The sequence below is a fragment of the Cylas formicarius genome, unplaced genomic scaffold (assembly GCF_029955315.1).
Source record: "Cylas formicarius isolate icCylForm1 unplaced genomic scaffold, icCylForm1.1 PGA_scaffold_10__41_contigs__length_53128322, whole genome shotgun sequence".
NCBI classification, from domain to species: Eukaryota; Metazoa; Arthropoda; class Insecta; order Coleoptera; family Brentidae; genus Cylas; species Cylas formicarius.
The window spans coordinates 35447510-35474936 of record NW_026844214.1 but is presented as its reverse complement, the minus strand read 5'-3'; the positions used below and the strand labels follow the sequence as shown (position 1 = coordinate 35474936).

Here is a 27427-nt window from a genome sequence, read left to right as displayed (position 1 = left end):
ATTATTTTGCATTAGATTATATCAGATTATTATGTATTTGTAATGTAATACAGTAATTGTTATTCTGCTTATTCTTGCGATTCTGTTGTGAATTTATCCTAATTATATCCCAAAGATCAAATAAATAAATAAATAAATTTAGATTTAGTATTAGGCATGAAAGGAAAGAAAATATGTTTTCTTGAATATACTAATCTAATACTAATCACAAAATTTGAAATATTCCAAAAATCTTTTCCCATGTCTCCTTCAAATACCTTTTTGCCACCTATTCTGCTTAAACACAGGATTTGTTAAAAACTTTAAAATTAACCGTTTTCGAGAAAAATTTGAAGGTAATTGCTAATGAAAGGACCGACATCAAGTTGTGTGACTGGGATTTTTAAAAAAATAATTCGAGTTTCCCATCACCTTTTGGTTCCGTTATTGTTATCTTTTTGTAATTTATCTACAGATACTTGTCTTTTTCCAAATGCTCAGTAGTGTTCAACTGACCAAACGCGATTTCGCCCTAATTTTTTACCATGTCAATGTTGTTTCCTTCGAAGGAATTTATAAACAGTCATTCGAATGATTTATTACGATCCTGTGACGGGTTTTCTGCACCTAAGATTTATTACTTCGGTTAATTTAATTTCATGTTACAACGTGCCGTCCAAGGCGTAAATAACCGCTATGGCGGAAACGTTATGAGCCCAGTAATAGCTTTTGTAAAGTGCGTTAGGCTTTCGCGGTCATCGTTACTTGAAAGGGCTTTTAGTTCGTCTTTATTCGGGGCTTTGGGTACTGTCAACGTTTCGACTGCACGAACCTGTAGATCGAGTTCGTTGTCGACCACTAACTACTTAAGTGAAACCACATACAATCACTTTAAATCGATTCATAGATGTCTTCGTATATGTCAATAACGATATACAGGACCCAACAAGCCCTTTTATTTTTACCGAGTTAACATTAAACAAGATTTTTAAAAATATTAAATGTAATTTAAAATTGTCGGCGCCCTTAGCTTTGAGTGGTCGATACTTTATTATAATTCGTTTTGGGTGTTTGGATTGTTTATTTTTGACTCGCATTGTTTATCGGTCTGGTCTGGACAGTTATGGTTCTATCATTCTTAATACTGTGAATCCATGGGAAGTGTGGTATTTTTCCGAAGTGAACGGAACGCTACCCGGCGAGAATAGTGTGGCTTCATAGAAGCACTGCTCAGGTCCGATTTTGAGTAGCTCCGATAGTTTATGTTTCATTGGCTATTTTGTAGTTAATCTAGCGGATCGCGGATCGTTGGATTCCCTTTCATAATCAATTAAGTGATTAAATTTTGTTTTAAGCACCGTGTTGTGCACTGTTTTAATCTAGAAGTCTAACCCTATGTCACCTCGCTCGCTATCAAAACTATTATATAAAAAGAAATATTATTTATTTTTACGATCACTCCCAATGGTATATATCAAAGTATCTCGTTAACTCAGAGAGCTAATTATTCATTAATTTGGATTATTTATTCGTTAATACATTCAACTTTCCTTTGTAAAGACCGCATTAAACTATACAATGTTTCAATACATTTCACGTTCCAATACGATATATACGATATCAAGACAATAGCTCATTAGAAACACACAAAAATGGTATTACAATTTAAGTACTCTAATTTAATAAATTTCTAATTTGACATTAACAAGTTAAAGTAAATGACTCAAAAATGTCTACATGCTCCCTCTTTTTGAAAAGCTGTATGCAAACATTCGTTGACTGGCAGCTGATACCAAAGACCTTGTCGCGCGTTTAACATCAATAACTTCGGTTCTTACGAACCAAAAACGAAAATACAATTAGTATATAATAACGACGAGTATATGGAATATATATCGCGAAGTCTGGTTTTCCAAATTCCAACTTATATTTCTCGTATTTTAGACTTTGAAAGAGATACAGAAAGACCGTTTTTACTGGCGTACTAGGCCTCCTCACTTGGCTATCTGTTGTTGAATAAGAAAGTTAAATAGTTCCGTAGTTTTTATATGAATTAACACTTATTTGTCAATGACATTAAATCACGTTACAGTTACAAAAACGTTGATAGCACAAAAAAAATTCTACGACCCCAAGTTGTTTAAGTCTGATAATTTTTAGAAAATTGTTTGCAAAATGTTTTTTACAAAAGGGACTCGAATTTACCTGGCGGAACTTCTATTGTCTTCTATCTATACTTGTTAACGGGTTCTGATACAACTGCCCGAAAAGTTGTGTAATTGAAAACAAAATAAAGACAATAGAAGTTCGACAATTTCTTAGCACAAATATTTAGGATATACAATGAATGATAAAAGTCCATAAATTATGAGGAGAATGTGATGTACTCTCTAAATTGCTTTATATTGAGGTCGAATGGTCGCTAAAAGTACCTAACAACAACGCAGAAGTTAGCTTTTGAAATGTGTCTTAATAGACCTATGCCGCGAATGCAAACTAATAGACCCACAAATTCAGAAGTGGAATTACTAAAGTTATCAAACTATCAAGAATTGTTAAGAAAACGATATACAAATTCCCACCTAGATCGTGTTTCGGGACAATAAATACGATTTCTTACATCTTCTAATCGGAGGCAAAATATAAGGTAAGAAGGGATGAAGCAAAAGAGAAAATACTTGTTGAAGCGAAAACTACAAACATCGGCTGGACAAAACCGATCAAATCAAGACTTTAACAGCGTAAATATGCATTTTTTGGTTTTAATCGTTTCGATGTTGGTATGAAAGATAACCCTATAGTGAGAATTAGAAACATAACGTGATAAAATAAAGCTATTATAGACAGAAAAAAAGATAGGCAGTCAGTTGGTATACTGCTAATATGAAAATTACCAATTACTTATTTCTTTCTGAATTAAAGTGAGATAAGAAAAGCATTGAAGAAATCGTTATTTGTTAGTTGTAAATTTCAAAGTACACAGTGGTCTTCGAGGATGCTACAAAGAAGTGTGCCCCAGTACTAATTACGTTTTCAAAACTTATGGTGGCATTCTACTTGCATGTAAAGGGAGTAAAATAGAGAAAGTAAAGAGAGATTCGTTTTCGCTATAATATGAAACTTAAGATGACACAAACGAAAATTTCCTATTCCTTTCCAATTTTGGGATACAACATGATTTTTTTGGAAACGTTGCATTTTAGGGTACCATCCGCATATTTTCTATTTGATAAATTGCCGAAAGACTGATGACTGTTATATATGTTATATGTTATATCTAACTGTTTTGCGCAGAATTCAGTGTCGCCCCGAGAACATGTTCAGATCAAAAAGTTATCAGTCTCATATAAAATATAAGCACAAAATTATAAGTAATCATTAAAAGTTCAAATTAACAAGAGAATTTTTTCTTGATTTTGAATTTTCCTCTCCGAAGTTTTCATTTAAACAATCGTAAATTATAAAGACTACTTAGGTGCCTGTTTTGGAAAATGCCAACACCACAAAAACAATGTTACTTATTTAAACTGTGGCATTTGTAACGTAATTGGAATATTTTATGAGGAAACTTCGCCGTAGAGTTTTCGCAATGAAAATAAAAAGTATTCCAACTCGTCTTTCCTCCTTTCTGCCAAATAATGGAATGTAAAAGCAAAGACTCATTTATATGCATAGAGTATTTTCTGCTTCTATATTCGGTATACGATTTAATGGTAAAGCCTCCCTTCTATTAATATTAATATTTTGACATGATTTGAGATTTATCGGAAAGCGTTCCAAAAGCAAAACGTTTTTTTACTCAAAATGTTTTTTTTAAACTCGTTTGAATTGCAATTTCCGCAGTAAAAAAAATTCTAGCTTTTAATGAAAACACATGTTTAGATGAAAAACTGATTCATATATTTCTAGAAAATTAATGCATTCATAAAATTTAATATACATGTCCATGTATCATCAGAGAGTTCAAAAAATATGTAATATTACCAAAATTTAAAGCCGATAAAGTATTTTTTTATTACAAAGCTCTCTTTTTAATTATACCCCGGAATAGTGCTATTATTGATTTTCAATATTGCTTGCTATCTTTATACCCATCTGGTTGGTACCAATTAAAAATACAACTGTACACCGTGTTCCGCACAAAAATATTCCCAATTATAATATCTGCAGAAAAAATCTAGGAGACATAGAGAAAAAAGTTCAATTCTAAGGCTGCATAGTTTGTTAATATATTTTTAAATATGTACACAGAATTTCCCGAATTTGCTATAGCGGCATTAATTTAAGATTTTTAAATGTGGTTTCAAAGTCCAAATTAGTAAAAAACACTAATAACAAAAATAAAAATAAAAGATATTTGTATTTTTATAAAAGTATTCACAGAAGAAACTTGCAACTAAAAGATGGCAACTGGAATTGCAGTTATTAAAATATTTCCGGTGATTCTCCAAAAACGAAATCTACGTTACATTTTAAACAGCAAAACATCGATTGTTTAAAATAAAACGTCCACTCTGTACTTACTCTAGGTCCAGGACAATAAAAATATTTATTATTTTGTGCCATATGTATCTTATATCTAAATTCAACAGTTTCAGGAAGAATCTGAATTTTATGGAAAATCATAATAATTTGTTGAAAAATATTATAGTGCTGCTCGAAATCTCAAAGCTGCCAAGAAATGGGAAATTAGTAAAATATACAGTATCGCCATGTATTATTTGTTTGCTTATTCGTTTGTGTCGGTGTTTCTTGTTAAACCTAACAAAAGTGTAACTGATTGATACGGTCATTAGTATTTCCGAGTAAAATAACTTCACTAATATAGGTGAACACAGCGAAATTGAAATTTGCTAAAGAGCGATACTTTATTTCTAATATTCATTTCGCAATATGTACGGAAGTATTAAAATATTCCGGTGAAGTCAATTTCATCATGTAGAGTTCGATCAGCTTAAATCAGCGGAGTTTTAGTCAAGTTCAGTGGCTTGTAAGATCCGGCGCGCCGATCGACTTTAGTAAATAGAAGTCTATACTATTTATACGGTTGAGTGGACTACCCCCACAAATTTTAAATCGCTTCGAATCACAACTAGACGAGTTCGCATAGACGTTTTAATTTACAAACATCCATTGAGAAATATCTACAATGAATTGCAAAGACATACGAGTAAATTTCCACAATATTTCAACAATTTGGTCAGTTGAAGAAATGCCGAAGCCCAATTTTTCAGGTAAAAAATTCAAACGAATAATTTATCCTGCTTCACAGCATTTGAAGAAAACGTCAAGTTCCATGTGACTCTACTTCAAAGGTTCTATTTCCAAAACAACTATTCTATTTGTAAAAATGTTGTTATCATATAAAAATCACCGTTATACACTTTATTACGAGAAATGTTACCTTTTTTGTTTTCAGTTTTCTATATATATTCTAAAGTTACTACTATTCTTATGCAATATACTGTATTTTGAACTGAAACGAAATTTGGTCACCAATCGGTGAACAAATTTTCTCACAAGCATATTTGTTTAAATGTCGAATCAATCTCTTTAAATTGTGTTACTAGAGTGACGTTGAAAAAATAGGAAAGAATAGTTTTAAAAAGAATTCAATACGTCAAACGCAATAAATATGTCAAAATAAAATTGATGATTTCTACTACTGAATGGATTTTACCGCTTGATATTTATATATTTTTCAAATACGATTTTCGGAAATCGACTCATCTATCGAAAATTGTATGCCCTTCTCACTCCACGCTTTATATTTCAGACCTCCAACGACGGCAATACTACAACGAGCACTCTATCATTTTTACCCAAGAAGGAGGATGACGGGAAATACCTGTCGTGCAGAGCGGAAAACAAAATGATGACTTCCGAAGGACTAGAGGATGGATGGAAATTGGAAATACACTGTAAGGGTATACGAATTAGAACCGAGATTTAGTTTTCCGTTGGGTATTCGTTTTATATGTTCGTCGGAAGAATTCATAGAAAAAAAAATATACTGAATAATGATTAATTTACGCATTTGAAATTAAATCGCAACTTCGTCGTTTATTCCCCAAATTTTTTTTGTAGCTAAATCTCAAATCTCACAATGGCTAAACGCAACTTTCTAATGTTTCCTCAAATAAAATTCATTACTATTCATTGCCCCCATTTTCGAGACATTTCTTAATGTTGGAATGTTTAGTAATGCAAATTTATATTATTTTTTGTTTAAGTTTTCACAAAACATTGATTATTTTATAATAGACACATAAAAAAATTATTGATAAATATTTGAGTGATGTACAGCTTGGCCTGAATTGAGGGGGGAAACCAATTTTCTAATAGAAATCGACGAAAACTGATCTCCTTTTCATAAAAAAACATAATAGTAAAAATTGCACTTGGATATCGCATCCTGTTTTTCAAAAATATGCATTTTTAAAATATCGCTTGTTTGCTATGGAAAATTTTGTTTCAGTTTTTTTGCATATATTTTAGTAATAGTATTTTAAGAATGGTTTAATAAATTATCCACCAAATTATCGTTTTTATCGTCTTTAAAAATGAATGGAGTAATTTCAATTGGATTTTACAATAAACACTGAAAAACACTGAAAACAAGTTCTGACCAGACCTTCTTGGGGTAGATTTTCACCGACATTTTTAAATCGGGTTACGTTACATATTCATGTTGTTGGATTATAGAATTCAACTAAGTTGAATGCATTTAATAGGAAGCCGGTCAGAAAATCATATCTCACTTTACCTGCAATCCAAGTTAACAACAATCAATCAATTAAAACTAGAAATTTGGATTGTAAAAAATGGCACGTATTTTAAAAGTATTCCCAGCTTGATTATTGCATATTTTAGTTATTATTATTTACCAAAATTCTAGTTAAAAGTGTCGGATTTCGAGTGGCGCTTTAGAGGCATTTCTAACATTATTTGATCTCCTGCTGTAGGCGAGAGGTTCGTTACGAGATTCCTGTTTGAGAACAGAAATTTAATATCTATTTCGCTAAAATTTAATATCAAACATAGACGATCTTAAACAAGGTTCACTGCTCCATACGCAATGGAATTCCGTTGCTTTTAGCCCTTTAACTATTTTGTTATTATGGTTACCTCTAATCTAATCATAAAATTCTTTATACATTTTTGCATCTATATAGATGTTTACAAAAATGTATATAGACTTTACAAGGTTACTTAAACTTTTCACACTTTTATAATAATTCAAAACGGTTTTCAACACCTTAATTTCGTCTACCTCCTTCCAGCAGTTTTCATGAAATTTATCTCGCCTTTACAACCAGGTCATTAACATGATTTTAAATTTTTGCAGACTGTGACACCTACATTAAATATGTTATTTAGTTCGTTAATTTTAAGTCCTATTCTGGGTAACTATAAAAACTTAATGTCTGACCTATTGACGTCATTAAGAAAAAATGATATACATAACATATGTTAACATTGATAGTTAATTCATAAAAATTCAGGCTGTCTTTTACCATTTCGATGTTTCGTTTGACTTTAGATTTTACTTCCTGCCAAATGTCATCAACATCGTCTTCAAAAACAGTATCATTATTTCTCGCTTTATCTGATCGATTCAAAGGTGTTCCCCAGCAATCTATTTATACACTCTTTATTTATGATTTTTTATTAATTAATAAATCCACCATTTTCATTAAAGATAATTAAAAACCTATTATGGTATGTTATATCTTAAGACACATTTGTAATAGTTTACACGGTAAATTTTACATATTAAGCAACCTGCTCTATTAAATATTATAAAAATAAATTTAGAACGCCACTGGAGCTTTCGAACGCGAAGCGAATCGTAATTTATCATTTCGCCTAAAATATCTAGTTCTGCCCTAAATACAGATTAGCATTATCAAGAAATTTTCCAGTTTGGCAAGCTGGAAAGCAATCCAGTAATAACGGTGGCTTTGTTCTGGAGCTGCTCTTAGAATTATCTTGAACCGTTAGCCGATTATTTGAGAATTTTACGTGGATAGAATAAGGTTGCTCAATATTTTCGTTGAAATCTGGGATATAGATTTCCGTAATATTTTTTCTCGGTTTTTGTTATTCTTTGCTTTGTTTTGGTACGTCGCACCCGATGCTGTCAGATTATTAACAGCAATAAATTTACTGTACGATTAATATTAATTAGTTGATGTTTTCAACATTATTTCAATAATTTTAAAAAAATTTGTCATTAACCAATACTTTAAGAGAATATAGGTCCAAGCAACCGCCACCCTATTATATGAAATAGATCATTTTCAAGTTTTAGTGACATGTATACAATATCTACATGTCAAAATTAATAAAAATTAAGAACCAAAAAATTTTACCAAATTCTATTTAATTGCCTTCGAAACTGTTAATCAAAGCCGTAACTAGATTTTTAACGCCCCGTTTCTTAAAAATCTGCAAGTTTGAGATCCTAATTTTTGTCAACTTTAATCTCTAATTTGGGCCGCAGATAGTTAAAATATTGAAAACTTATTTTGAATGAATTAAATGAAGAAATATATGAATTTTGAACTTACGTTGCTGTTTTCGATTTCTTTAACAGATATATTTTTAGCTGCTTAATTAAATTAATAACGTCTCTTTAAAAGACTTGCTTTAAGCCAATCTTCAATGACATTGAAGTTGACCAGTACGCAAGAGTAGTCTTCACAATTTTTTTTTCAACTTTTTTGATAAGTTTAAAGGTATGAGATAACGTAATGTAAATGCTACCAAAATCACAAATTCGCTATCGCAAAAATCTGTGTTATGCAGTCAAATATATAGAATATTTTGTACTACGCTATAAAAAAAATCCTACTTTAGTCACACGTTGTAAGTGAATATGTATTCGAACTGTTTTTGCTCTCAACTCATGACTAAAGTACTGGAAGCGCTCAAATTGACTCACGACAATGTTTAATGAAGTGTTTGCGCAAGCCTGATCGATGTGCCTGAGTATTTTAGGGTGAGGAATATAAAAACGAAATTTTAGTTCATTTAGAAAGAAGAAAACCTTAAATTTTTACTGATTCTTTTCACAAATTTTTGCATTTGCAGAATCGAACAACGGAAATATTCAATTAAACTGACTTAGATTATTACACCAAACCTTTATCAGATTGGCTACGAATTCGATTGTTCCCTTGCAGCTCAAATGATCACAAAACAAAAAAATCAAATACCAAAAGCATTATTGAAGATAATCTCTGTATTCACATAACACAAAGCGGAACCGCATGACCATTTTAGCCCGGAAACAATAGCTGCGCTATTCTAGAAAATTTCCAAACACGGTATTCGCTTTAACTTATTAAAGGGAAACCAGGAACTTTCGTTTTATGTCGTGATGCAAAAGCCGCATTGTTTCGGCCGCATTGAATTTAATTTTTTTCTTTTCCCGTGCGAAGAGCAGACCATCGTCGAAAGCTTAAATTCGTTAAGTTGTTGTCGGTCCTTTTTATTTCAATTACCGTTTATCTGTAAATTTTAAAAATAATTCACATCGTTGCAATTTAAAAAAATGCCCTACACCTTTTGCTCTGTGTCACTTATCTTTAATGTTAGAGAGGCGCGGTTTTTGGTATATCAGAATAAGTATACGGAGTCAGCTTAACTTAATATTTTTAAAAATAACGTATAGAATTATTTTTTTTTTTGAAAGTAAATAATTTTTAAGTTCATCGTTAGGATGTAAGGATAATTTTGTAAACAATTAGCAGAACTTCGTAAGGCGATTTAACATTCCAAACTCTTAACGGAAATCAGATAAATGAGTTATAAAAATATTCCAATTGGAGAGAATGGCTTTTGATTTTGTGTTATTTATAAATTTTAAAACAAAGTAAATTGTTGAAATCCAGGGTTTGTTTTCTAAAATAACTGTATGCAATTCCATATTTTCTCAAACACACAAAAATGATATAGAGCCCAAAAAAAGTTTTACTGAATTTTCTATAAAAAGTGATATAAGGAACAGTTAGTTTTAGGTTATCAGAAGGCAACTTTTTGGATTTCTTTCAAAAACGCCCCGTATCTTAAAAACGGTATTGGGTAGCGAAATTTTGTTTGTGTCATCTTTGGTTTCACGGAAAATCCTCAAATATATGGAAAATGGGACTAAATACCTTACTACTTGACTGCTTACTAATTTTGCTTTAGAGAAAATGTATTATACCTATAAAACTAGCGTCTTAAATTTATTAAATTGGAACTTTCACTACTCCATGATAAAATAAAATACCATTGTCACACTCTTTTCAGTTTTTGCTAATTTTATTAAAATATATTTTTTTCTTTGTTATGCTCAAAATGGTAAAATTTAGTTAAAAAATGTTTTTTTTTACATTTACCAATTAAGTTAAAATAGTTTTAAAAGGCCATCACTAACAGCATGGAGTTTGTAGTTCTAAACAATTAAATTCTCCAGTTTGACTCTTGGGATAACTTCGACCTACAAGAAACCGAACCGAGTAACTCCTAAAGTAAGGGCTAGCGGTGAAACTAACCAAAACTCACGTGGACGGAGCTACGAGCCACGTTTCCCTTCGGACATGTTGAAGATCGGGGCGTAATGCCCTTATTACAAATTTTAGCATGCTATTGTGTATCTGTCCTAGACATACAGGAATTTTTTATATGGTCAATTCGATACATCAGCGATCTACGCTATAAGTTGTTTCGGGAAACCCTTAAGCTGAATGTCACAGAAGTAGGTCTTTCATAGCTTTTAGAATCACAAAAATGATTTCCGCAAGTAACTTTGTAATCAACAATGTGTAAAAAATATTAGACCTGCCGTGAACCGCCTATAATCTAAAGATTGCTTTCGAAAAGTCGTGGGTGCGCGAGCGAATGCGCACTAGAGCAGAGCAGCTTCGTATTTTAAGGAAGACGCTTCGCGGTTTCTAGCCCTAGAGGGACCCATTATTTTTCTATCGAACTCCTGCGGTTCACCGAACTTCAAAGTCACAGCAATCTTTGATAAATATAAAAAATTGTACAAATAATAGTTTTGTAATGATATTTTTCCACGTATCTCGCGCACTCTGTATAATAGACGAAGCCTGAAACTCTCTCCCGACGCAATTTATGATACTGTTTAAACCAAATATCCCATGTTTTCTAGTTTTTAATTTACGGCTAATAACTTATCCACGAAAACAGCAATTTTCAGGGTCTTTTCATTTTTTTGCCTATTACAGACACACCCTGTACATTATAGAAAACATACTAAGGGTAGAGGTTATAGCCCTGGATCTTCCACGTTTCCTGGTCCATGAATTTTTTCAATAGGGTGAATGGCTTTCGAGAAAATAATTCTTTTCTGAAACTAGGCAGTACGCCGTAATAGTAAATGACCGAAATCTTAAAAAGAAAAGATGGTCGCCGCATGCTGATCGCGTCGCTGTGTCTCATGGGGGCTAAATTTGAACTCCACAGGTCAAACCCTTCGAAAGTTAATGTCGGCTATTTAATGCCGCGTCTACAAAGAAGCAGAGAACAGATATCAGAAAACAGAGAACGGACAAGCAGACAAAAAAATGAAAACGTTTTCTTTCGACGCTGATTCCATCTGTACCAACGGCGACGCGGTACGACGCACCTTTTCCGAGATATGTTTCGTTGCCAAGCACATACGCTTTTGAGTTCCATTTGGCCATTTAAAGTGATACTTCTCGCAAACGCGTTGACATCAGTCTTAAATTATTACCAAAAATTGCGTTAACAAGTTGTGTAAATGTTTATAGTTTTTTAAATGTTAGCTTTTAAACAGTCAGTCAACTGATACGTAAAACGAAATATCAAGTTGTTGCAGATCAATTTGGTGTCGGAAAAATCTAAATGAAAATAGCTGTGTTCGGTAACAATCCTGTACACAAATATAGTGCTATTGCGATATACCAATGTATTACACATTCTACAAATAGGAAAAATATTTTAAACGGAATCTCTCTATTACAATTTTTATGGAAACGTATATGTTTCAAATGGAATAAAGCGTGACAATCGCAATCCCTTTATAAATTGAGTTTCATTTTTCACAATTTTATACATTGTAATAACGATAAATAATTTTATGGGGAATTTATTGATGGCAGTTCGAATATCATTTTAGGTAAGCTATTATTTTGGGAATTCTTTCGATAATGCGGCAACGCATTTATCGAAACCGATTAAATTAATTTCATCATGTCCCATTTTTCTTTTATTTATTGTTATCCAGATCACTCCACGAATAATAACAACAAATTATCTAAATATTTAACCAAAAAATGATGTTTTGCTTACGTTATAATTTTTCGATCGTATTAATTGAAAATTCTAAAACTAAAAGTTTTAGAAAGTATTCATAAAATATTATCCCAACAAACCAACGGTGTTTAAATAATAGCATATTATGCAACAAGTTTAGTCAACGCCATTTATGTCACGAGTTTTGTTTTGCCAGTAGAGGAGCGCAGCGAAGCGAGTCCTTACGTCAGAATTAACAAAGATCAAAAGACAAGCCGTGGGTAATCACTGCCATTAGGTAACGAAATTGATATCTTAAAAAATACATATTTCTACACCGATTTGGCGTGCGAAAAGTGTCACTTTACCGCGTGAGTTTCTGGTCTCACGGATCCGAGTCACTTTGGACATTTCTGAGATATTACCGCACGGGTGTGGGAGCAATCGGATGTTTTCCGAGATTTTACCGCACGGCATGAATTTTGAGTTTTATACCCAAAACTAACGGTTGTAGAAAAAGTATAGTATGCAACACATTAGGTGAAGTTTTTAAGTCACTCGTTTATTAAACACTAATTCCGCTGAGCCAAATAAACTCGTGACTCAAATGCCGTTTACCACATTTGTTGTATTAAATAATTAAATGGTAATAATTGTTGGGTAGAAGATTATGTGATGAATTGAGTAAAGGACTTCTTCAAAAGTCTTTTTTAAAATGAATATTCTCTCTAAATATTTTCGTGTAATGCATTGTCACACTCTAGCGAAACAGTTACAAAACGATTAAATCAAAACTCTGACTATTTCATGTCAGTAAACGTATTCGTGTTGTTTTGCAAAAATGTACCCAAAAATTAATTGTCGTCGAAAAACACGTTCGGTAAACTTTTTACACAAACATATTTTTTATATCGAAAAATCAAAAGGCTTATTTTAATTTACTACAAAAAAGTGTCGTAGATAGGGCTGCCACAGCTTAAGAAGTTCAGCTGTTGTAATATTACTATGTTTTCAGGAAGAAAAAGATATGTATTTTTGAAGATACGAATTTATATCCGAATGAAGACAGTTGTAAATTGCGGTTCTTTTTTCACATTGTGTGTAAACAAGTGCAAAGAAATATACCACAGACATGTATTGTGTGAATATTCTGGACACATTGAATTCTGGGTATTATACAGAGCTTTTCCTAAGCGTGGAAGTAAAAATAATTCCTCTTTCCCATTAACTTAAAAATATCTTCTTTTAGATTTTTGTTAATATAACCTTGCTATATTTTCTATGATTTTGTAATTTCTGCTATCCAAAATAATTTTTTATTATATGTTGAATTATGTTCAGATATTCACAAAAAATATCATTTTATGGTTTAAATAGTTTCATTGTTACCCACAGAAATTTATATAATAATAATAATTTATTTATATTAATTTATTATCAGCAATGCAGATAAATAATTGTTTGTCAGCTGAAAACAACATACATAAACTAAATATAAATACATACAAAATTGTGTGGTGTGTAACATTACAGATTTAGACCACAAGGACTTGCTAAAACCAAAAGAAATTGTCCAGATCTTAACTATGAATTTAATGAGTTGTATTAATAAAATATAAAATCTCAGCTGCTGGAAAACCCTTTCTTTTATAGTTCACCTAACGATATACCATTTTTACGATATAATCCGGTATTTAACTTTGGTAAATTTTTATAAAGGTGTAACTACAGGTCTACCTCGCTTTGGTTTCACTTTGTAACCCTCAATAAATAGATTCGCATTTCCACAATGACGTTCTAGAACCGTACTTCGGTACTTCGTCCATACAAATGCTGAAAGCTGACGGATTTCTGTAGAGTTACATCGGTGAGATTCGTCGATTATTATTAGTCCATGCAGTGCAAAAATTTATACTGATTTTAAAATGCTTATTATAAATATAAATGAGGGAGTAAGTTTAGTCATAAAACAATGCTAGAATATTTATATAAAAAAAGTTATTCTGCATCAAAATAATCACTAGCATGAGTGGACTCATCCTCCACATTAATAATTAATTCTGGCACTAGTCGACTTCTGTAAACATTTTCTTTTTTTCTAACTAGAAGCAGATATTTTTTATACTTTACTTCTAATTAATTCTATTGCCGCCGAACTAAATTTCGGAGAGGTGTTGTTTCCTCTTAAATTTCTTAAAATTACGCTCCATGACTGTCCACATTATACTTTCAAATTTTCAAAATAGATATCATTTTCAAGTACAAAGTTTGAATTACTTCTTTAGTTTATGATGAATTCGGTATTTTTTCCGTTCGTTTTTTTGATAATTTTTTGCAGAAAGCAACAAAGCGTTATCTACTCAACCAGCTTCAGAGCCCGCATGTAGCAAAAGGCACATCCAGTGAACATTTCCTGCTGTTACATTCAGTCCATCCTTTCTTGAAGGTATTGTGGCTATCAAACCAGGTCTCATCTAAATATATGATGGGGACGTTTTTAGCTCGAATTTCTTGGATTTCTCTCAAATATCTTGTCCTCTATTCCGAAATTCTTCTTGATTCCAGCAAAACTTGTCTCTTATTGATGGTTTTGTAATAAAAACCAATTCTCTTGGCAACAGTTAATGTTCAAAACACTACGTATTGTTAAAAGAATATTCTTCTGATAGGCATCATATGTCAACCGTCTCACTATTCCGGCATAGTGCATGTGACTTTTTGGGACCCCACGATATTTCCACATTTTTCTCTCTTGGACACCATTCACAACTATGTCACGTACTGTGGCGTATGGTATTTTAGTAATCTCGGACGTTAATTTTATGGCTTCGTATTCCCCAGAAGTTGATTTCAGAAACAGAAACACATTTAAAATAATAATTTTGGCATCAACCAGCAAATGTGTCCGAGTTGAATAATGTTAGTATTTGGTAAGAAATAAATTGACATAAAATGTATATGGTACCTTAATTAAAAATAGCACACTGAGTCTTAAAAAACAATTGAATAACAGTGAGTTGGTAATTACTAATTAAAAAGGCAAGACGGAATAGCAATAACTCCAAAGCTTCGACGGCTAAGAAAATTCTGTGTCATAAAACTGACGCATAATCCCACCAACCCATACAAACCAACCAATAGCAAACTGAAAAAACATTCACTAAAAATCTTATCTACTGAAGATTTTATATTGCTTTAGAAAATATTTTAGTCATTATTTCTAATATGTTTTTAATATCAATCTATCTAATGGGAAAATTCAACTGGAAATCGAGCTACCTCAAGCAGGGACTGTTTTAGGAAGATTTATAAAAGAATAATATGAATTAATATAATAGGTTATCAAAGAAAATTTCTCTACTCTTAAAATACAACAGTCCGCAAGGCACAATTCTTGTCGGCTGACATCTTAAATACGGCCCTGACTTATGGTATACGTACTGAAATCGGTTACGAATTATGCGAACAAATATCAGTGCCATAGTACAGATCCTGACACTGATGGCGGTACTGAAAAACAAAGCTACGAAATCAGATTTCAATCTTACCTCGTAGCTCAGAAACTGCGGAGATATTTAAGATCTGTTCCCATTTTTCATTTTCAAAAATAAGATAGTAATGTGCAATATGCACCTTTTTATATTCAATAATAATGTAGTTCCCCACAGGAACATATCGAAAATGGGACATTCTATGCATTATATTAGAAATCGCGTCCGTGTTTAAGTAATCACTTTATAACTAATTATAGCTAATTTGATGTAGAATGGAGCGTTGTTCCTCACAATTTATCTTTAGTTTCAGGACTATGCGAAGAGCGAAAGACTTTTAAGATAATGTAAGGAATCCTTGTTGCAGATACCCCAGAGGCGAGGATTATCCTAGGGACTTCCCTAAACCCCGATGCAGTCAGGGAAGGGACAGACATTTACTTTGACTGCATCATAAACGCGCACCCTTCCGTTTATAAAGTGGAATGGAGGCATAACGTAAGTGTTCTGAACATTTTTTTGCCGGTACCGATTATGGTGAAATAGTCTGTTTTGTCTCGATACAATTAGTAATAATTTTTTAAAATACTAATCTGGTTCGTTTTGAATAAATTACAGTTGAAAAATGTCATTGTCGAATAGCTCTTTTCATCGAATGAATTTAATTTGTTGCAACTATTTAGAAGTTGTCTGTTAATATCGACACGCTAAATCAGTGTATAATTAGGTATTTTACAGAAGGGAGAAGAAAAAATATATTACCGTATTAAGCAGCTGATTAAAAATCCCACAAGTTATATGCCTATAAATGACTATATTGTGTTTATTAATCTCTGTGCTGTATAATCACTTTTAATATATAAATATGAGCGCCCCTAACATTTGTCAGACTCTTATGTTGTATCGCACAATTGCAAGGTTCCAATGACCGAATAAAGTTGTTTTTAAAAAACTCACTCTGCGTATCGAACCTTTAACTGGCGCAGTCGTTAGGATTTTTGCTGAGTTAAGTGTATCGAACATTTAAATTCCGTGTCAACGGTCAATCGGGAAATTCACCTTCAAAGTAGTGTAACGGTTCGAGGGACCATCGGATCGTGAAACGAAGAACTTTCTAAAAAGGACACTACGCAGAGGCAGAGGAAACGATAATTCGAGTTGCTGCTAGAATAGGAAGACCTGGGAAAGAACAAAAATCGTTCGATCCTGTAGGCACCGTAGCGTTAAAAAAAAAGAGAAAACAAAGAATCAACAATCAAGAAACAGAACATGTAAACCATTTTACTGTAAGTTTTAGCTCGTAAATCCCTTTAAAAAAAATTAGTCAACCCTTTCCCAAATATTTTAAGCGCTATTTTAAGTGTTAGTAGTTATATGATTTTCAAAACTCTACGTAAACATACAAACAAAACATACGTAAAATTTTATGAGTTTACAATTCGAAAACGAAAACGAAAATTTGCCAAATTTACCAGACAGCGATATTGACAAATTATTCGAAACAAACATACCACCCGCAGACTATCAACTTTTGAGACTATACTTAGAATCTATTTCTTTTTATGACGGAAATCCACATACTCTCAGCATTTTCCTATCCGCTTGTGATAGCTTGATCTTAGAATTCATTACTAATCATCCCCATACAACTACGGCCCTTAGTAATTTTATTTGTAGAGCGTTATTGTCAAAATTGAAAGATAGAGCTTTAATTCGAATCGGTTAACGTACAGATTTAAAAACTTGGAACGAAATAAAAGATTTATTAAATCTAACATTCGGAGACCATCGTAATATTGATTGCCTTATTCAAGATTTAATAAATTTATCCCCACGCAGAGATGAATCGCCCTATAATTTCGGAATGCGTTGTCAAGATTCAAGAAGTCTGCTTTTGATGAAATTAAACACAATTCCCATAGATGAATTCGAAACCGAAGCACAGGAAAAACAAATTCCTATGTCTATACATAAACTGCAAACTTTTCCACAAAAACCAAACATTTTTCAAAGATCAAACATATTACAGCAAAGACCAACTTTTCCTATGAGATCATTTACGAATACTCAACAAAACATTTTCCAAAAACCTCTCCAATTTAATAATCCGATTCTATTTCAACAAAGACCGCCACTTTTTCAAAATAGGGCACTCCTATGAATTTACCATATAGCTTATCCCAAAGACCAAATTTTACTCAAGGGAGTATTGCGAAACCCTAATTTTATTAACAAACCAAATACTTTCATAACATATCAAATAATTTTGCTATAACCTGCGTTTTAAATAAAAATGAGACCCCTACGAGAATTCATTTCTCTAAACCAATCGAAGTTGAACTAACAAACGTATTAGAGTTTTTTCAAAAAAACTGCGTCGTGAAACAGTTTCAGTCAAGCTCTGAAGAAGCCAACAGCATGTGGAAGTTTCGACTCAGCAAAAACCGACGCAGGAGGAATCCAGAAGTTTTGTAAAAAGTAAACGTATTAGAGGTAAATATGTGTGAGAAAATCGATTTGCGACTATCAAAAAATAACCACTGAACAAGACACTCTCTTAAAACAAAATTTAAAAAACATTAGAATCAGTAATTGTAACCAAGAAGAAAAAGACGCAATTAAGAAAATCTGTTATGAATATAGAGGTGTTTTTTATTGTGAGGGAATGCCATTAAGTTTTAATAATCAAATAATTCATAAAATTAAATTAAAAAATGAAACCCCAATTTCTACAAAAACATACCGTTCTCCCGGAATTCATAAACAAGAAGTAAAAACACAAATTTGTAATATGCTAAATCAAGGAATAATTCAAGAAAGCTTTTCACCATGGTCCAATTTGGATAGTTCCAAAAAAATTAGATGCTAGCGGAAAAAAGAAATGGGGATTAGTTATATAAATAAAATAAAAGTTATAAAAAAAATTCCATTACCAAAAACCCAAATTGAAATCAAACAACTTTTAAGACTGTTAGGATACTATCGAAAATTCCTCAAAGATTTCTCTAAAATAACAAAACCATTAACTAAATGTCTTAAAAAGAACGCAAAAGTCATTCATGATAAAGAATTTCAAGAAGGCTTCGGAACCTGTAAAAATTTATTAACTAATGATCCAATATTACAATATTCTGATTTTTCAAAACCATTTATCCTTACTACAGATGCTAGTGATTTTGCACTTGGAGCCATATTATCCCAAGGTACTGTGCCAAACAATCGTCCAATAGCATATGCATCTCGTACCCTTAATGAAAGCGAAACTAAATATTCGACCATTAAAAAAAAGCTAGTAGGCTATTGGGCTTGTAAACATTTGAGACCATATTTATTTCGTAGGAAATTTTATATTTATACCGACCATAAACCTTTAGTATGGTTAACAAATCTTAAAGAACCAAATTCAAAACTTGTACGCTGGAAAATAAAATTAGAAGAATTTGACTTTGAAGTAATATATAAAAAAGAAAATTTAATTGTAACGCCGATCGTCCATCGATAATTAAAGTAAAAAGTAATCCAGGTGATACTGATCAAAAAATTTTAGACTTTCTTAGAGATTTCGCAAACACGATTGAACCCTTATCTTCATGGCAACGTAATGCGCAAAATAATGAAAACCTGTCAATAAATTCTAAAAACAAAAAACAAAATCCAAAATTCGGTAAAATATCCTGTATTACTTTAAAAGGACCTAACTAATGTTCTACTCAACATACCACTGCAAAACAACAAATTAAGGAATTAAAATATACGACGAAATTATTTATTAACAACAAAGTAAACCAAATTGTTGTCTCAGTAAATGTACATCATAAATTGGAAGTAACTAGGGAAACATATGAAAATCATAAAAAAATATTAATTACAATACCAGTTATTAACAATGAGGAACTCATTTTAAAATGTTCAAAAGAATATACCGACTCTAAAATAGTTTATTCGGTTTATTTCCAAACAGATCAATTATATAATGATTTTTGCAAAACATATCTAAAACATTTTTCAGAAAAAGGCCCAAAATTCATTCAGTGTACGAAAAGAGTAAATACAATGACAAAGAAGAACAAATATTATTAATAAAATATCATCACGAAGGTAAAACAAACCATTGCGGAATTAACGATACTCAAGAATATTTACAAAAGATTTAATATTGGGAAAACATGAAATTAACAATCACAAATTATATTGACAACGGCGACATTTGCCAACGTGCAAAATATTCAAGAAAAAGCCCTTATGTCCCAATAATGATAACTGAAACACCTAGAAGACCATTTCAAAAGGTTCACGCAGACATTTTTATATTCGACGGTAGAAATTATTTAACAATAATAGACCCTTTTACTAAAGTAGGACAAGCATATTTATAGAAGCCCAAACAGCAATTCATGTTAGTAATGCACCAATAAAATATTTCACAGCATTTGGTGTAACCCCAAACTATAACGTTCGACAGAGGAACGGAATTCAATAATGAAGTAGTTAAATAAATACTTAAAACACAACTTAACCCTCATTTTACTACAATAAACCATCACGAATCTAATTCCCTTATCGAAAGATTGCATTCTTCACTTATAGAACATTTACGAATTTTAAGACAGATAGTAGAAAGATTTATTTAGCCATTTTTTACATAAAAAGTCTTTACAACAAATGGCGCGTCAGTAGTACAAAAAAAGAAAGAAAGATTTACGCTGACAACTTGTGGTTGCGGATAAATAAATCGTATTAACACAGTCTTAAAATAGAAAAATAGCAAAATTCCATGCGTAAAAGCATTATGACAATATATACAATACAATACATCAATTATAAAGTGTAAAAACGATGGAATCTAAAATTTAACAGAAAACGTAAATATAGATAGGTAGATAATAAAACATATGTTGATCTAAAATTCGTGTTTGGCCGAAAGGATGTATGTTTGCAAAAGGTATTAAAAACGCCCTTTGAACCAGAACGATAAACAATTATATCCATTATATCGATCATAGGGAACACAATACCGCAGAATTCGGCATGCCAATCTACACAATATTTATCAAGATCTAATGCTTCACACTTAATATTATTTTTTACATATATGGCACAGCTACCTTCGGTGGTGCTTTTCCTCCAGTAGTAACTCTGCAAGATGAAATTTTCAAGATTTACACTTTTTAGAACGTCTTCACTATTTACATGATGCTCAGACATACATACCACATCGAAGTGATTATCCATGAGGAACAGAGACAACATATCGATCTTGGCTTACTTTAAAAGATGACAAAAATGATTTAATGGATTAAGCTATTATCGCATATAATAATACTATTCATACACACCTTTTGAATTAACTTTTGGTCACGCAGAGCGCCCAATGAAATATTTGTACCCTAGTCTTTCTATACAGATTATGCTCAAAACATAAAGAACGATTGAAACACGTATACCAAAAAGTTACCGAAAAATTAGATGATAAAAAAATTAAAACGGTAGAAAAACACAATACAAAAGATGATGAAAACAATGAATTTAAATTAGGTCAAACGGTTTACAAACAAAATAGCAAAGTTAGAAATAAAAAACTAAATAAATTTCTTGGCTCATTCGTAATTTACTCCAAAGAAATAGAGTAGAAATACCTAATAAACAAAATAAAAATAAAAAAGAAATTATTCACATTGAAGAATTAAAGAAACCATCAAAAAATGAACCTATTGTTTCAGATTTAGCGTCTACATTATCGGAAAAGATTAGAGGAACCACAATTTCATAATTTAAATAATAATCCTGGACTACTACCCCTTAAAACAGGAAATGTACAAAATAAAGTTAACTCTTGGAATTTTATACAAATATTTGATATTACGAAATTTATAGAATTTTCGAAATTAATATTTAATTATTTGCAAACCAAGAAAACTTTTGGTAATATTACTGACCCAAATCTAAAGGATACAGACAACCTTCCAACTCGCTGACGTTCTGATAAGTAAAATAACGATTCAACTGTCCCAACTTAACCCACTTTTGAATATAAGAAATAAAAGAGGCATTGTTAATGGACTGGGATCGTTTATAAAAGCAATAATTGCAATAAAGCAACCTTGGCCAAAACGATACTGAAAGGTTATTAATATGGCTATTAATATGTTGACGGAAAACCAAACTAAAATTAAAAAGGCAGTGATTAACCAAATAACAATTTTGACAAAATCGATTACAGAATTTAATAATATTACAGGAACTATTAATAAAAATCAAATCAAGGAATTACAAGAAGGGATAAAAGGAATAAATAAGTACTTTCACCATTTGCGAATGGAAACGTTAATAGTAAAATATGTTTCTAGCATCCAAAAAATTTTTGATACCCTAGAAGGAAGTAGCAATTAGTTTTGCTAAACTAAATACATTTCATAATTCCATTACTGAACCAACTTATCTACTATTAGAAATTCAAAAAGCTAGTAAAGAAATTGAAGGAAATAAATTCCCTTTTGAAATTAACCTTAAAAATATCCTATATTTTGAAAAAATTATGAATGTTAAAAGTTACTCTAAGAAAAATAAAATTATCTTTATTATATAAATACCTACCTATCGTAGAAAAGAAAACGTATGACTACTACCACTTATATTCCTTACCTACCCCGAAAATTAATATGTTTGAAACTATCGTACCACGTTCAAAGTTTCTTATTCTAAACGAGCAAAACTATGTATTCTTTTATGAAAAATGTAACGATATTGTAACAGAAGAATTTATATATTTATATGTGAAGATCTACAAATGTCAACCATAATAGAAGAAAATATGCCTTGTGTAATACAACTTTTAAAATATGTGGTAAACGCTACTAACTGTACACCTGTGCCTACTCTGATAAATAATATCAAGATACAGAAATTGGAAAAGAACCAGTGGATCCTGATCACACCGGAAAAATTCGTAATAACTAAAAAATGTGACAACTTTAGAGAAAATATTTCTATTAACGAAACGTACGTAGTGGAAGTAAATAATCAATGTGTATGAAATATGATACTGAAGTCCTATGAAGACCTGAACCTAAAATTCAAAAAATTGGAACTGCCCTCGATACCAATTTCATCGTACTTAGACGCAAGAAAAGGAAATGTGAATCAATCCAAGATCGACGAAGTCAACCTGGATGAAGTCCGAAATATCTACCAAGCTCTCGACGTACAAAAACAAGAAGTCGAAGAATTATTTACCAGAAATTTAAAACTCTATGAAACTAGTATATATACAGTGCTTTTATACGTGCTTTTATTTATCATTGGACTTTATTTAATATTAACAAAATGTTTTAAAATAAGCTCTTATAAACAGATATTTAAAAAGCAGAAAAATAATAACAAAGTTTCCTTAGAAGAAAAGGATAAACAAAGAAGACAAGAAGATGCCGAGAGAAGACCAGTTTCCCTATCGCTAAGTCTGTGGGAATTATATGCCTATAAATGACTATATTGTATTTATTAATCTCTGTACTGTAAAATCACTTTTAATATATATAAATATGAGCGCCCGTAATATTTTTCAGACTCTTATGTTGTATCGCACAATTGTAAGGTCCCAGTGACCGAATAAAGTTGTTTTTAAAAAACTCACGTATCGAATTTTTAACTCACACTTACTTTTGTTACCAAGTTACATAATGATTACTATTCCTTTCGTATTCCGTTATTTTTGTTGTATTTTTTAAGCGGATAGGTACAAAACAAGTTTTTATTTACAAAGTCGTTCAAAAAATGATGTTCGCGGGCGACGAAGATACTGAGCATTTTTTTAAAGGTCAAAGTTCGATTCGATATTGCTTGCTCCAAGCTTCATTTATATGATAAAAAGTTGTATCACTTACCTGAAGTTTAATTAACTCCACTCTGACGCGATTATAAGCTTAATCGCTTTATTAATTGAAAGTTTGTTGATTAAAGTTCTGTCATTTTCGTTCCAGAAGAGGTGCGAAAGTTATTTCTCAATCCACACAATGTGAAAGCAATATTTGAGTTCTTTGAAATCTATCAAAATTTCTTGAGTAGCTTATACTAAAATCCGCAACTATTTTATTTGTTCGAGTATCAAAAATAAAGTTCTCCCAAAAAAGGTCAGAATTATCCTTTAGATATTCAAAAATATTAGACGGTGTATCAAATTGAAAAAGAGATAGAGGTAAAGCTTATAGTTTTGATAGTCTGTGTTTTGGGAACAAAATTTCACTCACCCTGTATAGATTTTCATGTTAAACATAATTATATTTGGAGTCGGATCTTAGTTAGCGACCAATGCTGATAGGCCTTAAGTCATTTCGGAAACACGTCACTGAAGACATTGCGAAAACTTTGTGACAATTTATTGATGCTGTCAACTTTCATGCTTTCCGTATTTCGATTTAAGTGAAGCTGGCGGCTCCGCAATAACACTAAAGCACCAACTGCATAGACCATTGTACCTTTAAATCAAACACGTCAGGCTATTGTCAATCTATTTGTCACCGTGTAGTTGGCTTAAAATATGAAATGACGAAAATCAGTATTCTGGATTGGGATGGGGCTTACTTTCAGTTCGGAGCGGTGTTAAATGAGCTTTTTGAAAAATTGATGTGCGTTTTTTTTTGACACTTTGTACCCGCCTACACCATTTAAGAATAGTCATATGAACTTGTTTTTTAAAGAAGAATGCGAAATTACTACACATCATTACAAAACTGAAACAATAGATTTAACATGCAATTGCACCATATCACTCAATCTTAAGTGATTGAATAATATAAAAATTAGAATTAATTGGAATGACTTTTTTGTACGACAGTATGAAATCTGATACATTCGTAAATGTCAGAAAGTTTTATTTTTCTTCGTTTCTGGCAAACAAGATATTGAAAATATATGCACTGTTGACGCCGGATCTTGATGATCTTCCGAAGGAAACTGACCATTAGATTATATGATTGATTCACCATAGAGAAAGAAACAGACGAACATAAATTACAAAAAATTATTGGAAAAACTTTATTATATTATTTTTACGCCCACGTATTATTAAGTTTTACTATTCCACTAAGAAGAGTTTTTTCAGGTTTTGATTTGGTAAACCTATAGAAAACACATAGTTTATTGCTTATCAATTTATATTACTTTTTGTTCTTAGGGAAAACCGCTGAACATCAATGTGAACGCCGGAGTGATAATCAGTAATCAAAGCTTGGTTTTGCAAAGCGTTTCTAGAGCAACAGCTGGTAACTACACATGCGTGGGGTACAACACAGAAGGAGATGGAGAAAGTAACGCGTTTTATTTGAATGTTTTGTGTAAGTACTAAAGGAGTACTAATCTGAGCACCGGAGCAAAACCACAATTTGAAAATTGTGGACTAACTGCAAGTAACTCGGTTTATTGGAAATTATATTTTCAGTGGACTGTAAACTCAGCTACCCACTTATGCTACTGGTTTATCATCTTTCCAAAAAAGTTCAGCTCGTATATAATAAATATATTTTTTAACTTAGGGTAGTAATGTCCCACAACAAATTGCTACAGCAATTACAACAAAAAAAACAAATGTTGCAAACTTTTTATCGAAAAACTTTTTAATTCGGAATTATTTCAGACGCCCCCACCTGTAAACCAGACCAGACCAGAATTTATGGTGTAGCTAAACAAGAAAGGGCGGAGATTGTTTGCCAGGTCGACGCCAATCCTCCAGAGGTAGGTAAATTAAATCGTAAAAAAAAACAGAACAAAGGGAAAAATGACACTTTAAGGATAAATATGACTCGATTTTCTCTTAGAGGCGTGTTTACAATTGTTCTCAAGTCGTCCTTTTTCGTTTTTAATTGGTTTAGCGACATAAAATAATTAGTTCTTTAAAATCCTTTATGTTTATTTTTCTGCAGTCGAATTCTAAATATTTTCTAAACTCCTCTCAAGAAAATATTGTAGCAAAATATTAACAAATTTGCACGGAGGAAGTAGTGACTAATTAAATGCATTAATTTCCTTTTTGAGTCGCACATGCTGTACATTACATATTTGGCTTTCTTTTAAATGACCTTGTAACTACATACTACTTACACAAATTGCTTTTTTTGTTTATGTACTTAGAAGTCTATTTAATAGGCATCAGAACTGGTAGAGAACTGATATCCGTTTATTAATTTTTCCAATTTAGATGGCCCTAAAATATTGTTTGCTCTCTAGTCGCTTGGTGGATTATCTACGTAATTGATGTTTTAAAGGTTTATTTCAAATGGACCTTCAATAATTCTGCGGACTCGGTTGACGTATCGCAATCCCACATAGCGAAAAGTGGAACATCCAGTGTCGTTTCTTATACTCCAATCACGGAGCTGGACTACGGAACGTTGCTTTGTTACGCTTCCAACAACATTGGCATACAGAGGGTGCCTTGCGTCTTCCATATTATAGCAGCAGGTATAAAACGCAATTTTGTTTTAAATTAAGTCGATTATGAACAGGTAGAGAGAGAAACGATATTATAGGTTATACAGTAATATACTACCAAACATTTTTTTTTAAACAAGTACAACAAACCACGTTATAAGCCGAAGTACTTAGCAGTGGAGAGTTAATTGGATTCTCGGATCTCGACCAAGTGTTATTGATTCGAAAGAGATGATGTTCCTGACAATAACTTTTCAAATGTCTTGCCGATATTCATGATTTCTACAGCTGTCGATAGCAAATTCTCCAAATTTTGGTTCGAGTTATGTCAAACAAACCTTTCATAATTTGTTTTTTAGATAAATAAGAATATCAGCTGTTACCGAAAAGACACCGATTTTAGAATTACTAAATATCGCGCTATTTAAGTTTTGAAAAATCTGTAGTTTGAAATCATAGAAGGCGCCTACTGGCCCGTGACCGAAATTATCATTTAATTAATAAACATAGTTAACATTTTTAATGACGTCCTATTAGTTGTATTGTGCACCAAATTATTATAATTATAAAGTGTCAGTGAAATGTCTGTGGAAATGTGAAATGAGCAATGACCAAGTCAACCATTTTGTTGTTTGGCATATGCTAGATAGAGACAAACAAAAATTACCCCATTCTAAGAAATAAGACTTGACGTAAAAATCGATAGGCATTTCTTTCCGTTCTTTTTAAGCGGTTTAAAAGTCTTCATTCAATTAAATTAAATTTTTACTAACTTGTCATATTCCCGTTTTATACTTTTATAAGAACGTATAAATTTACCATTTCAGAAAAAAAGGCAACAACAACAATAATTTATCTATACTGTAATTTTATAAAATACATAATAAACGTACTAATATAAATTAATACACAAAATACATAATACGCAAACTGCTGAATATGACGACCACCAAACGACGAACAAAATTATTAAATCCATGTTAGAGCATTTCTTCACACAGTTTTCTTGATTTTGTTCAATGTTTTGAATTGCTTTTCATGATTTTTCTCCTAATAATTACCATATAATAATGTTGCTGCTGTATCAATTCTAACACAGCATCGCTAATGAATGTATACAAAACGTGTTTGAGTGGTAAACTATTAAAATTTATAAGTGGACACCCTGTATTATAATGGATTTTTTCCTTGGTCGATTCCCTGTTAATGCTTTTTTCCTAAAAACGTCTAACGAATACGTGGCAAATCAGGGACGAGAACTAAAC

General features: G+C 31.7%; 1 protein-coding gene across 2 annotated transcripts in view; it reads left to right on the top strand.

Moving 5' to 3' along the window:
- The window catches only part of LOC132705608 (nephrin-like), a 635291-nt gene that overhangs the window by 561603 nt on the left and 46261 nt on the right, over positions 1 to 27427 (top strand). For both annotated transcript variants that reach the window (XM_060676301.1, XM_060676311.1), the window contains exons 7-11: positions 5756 to 5900; positions 16108 to 16238; positions 24910 to 25069; positions 25369 to 25466; positions 25997 to 26192. In XM_060676301.1, coding sequence (XP_060532284.1) covers positions 5756 to 5900; positions 16108 to 16238; positions 24910 to 25069; positions 25369 to 25466; positions 25997 to 26192 — 730 coding nt within the window. The remainder of the gene's footprint in view (positions 1 to 5755; positions 5901 to 16107; positions 16239 to 24909; positions 25070 to 25368; positions 25467 to 25996; positions 26193 to 27427) is intronic.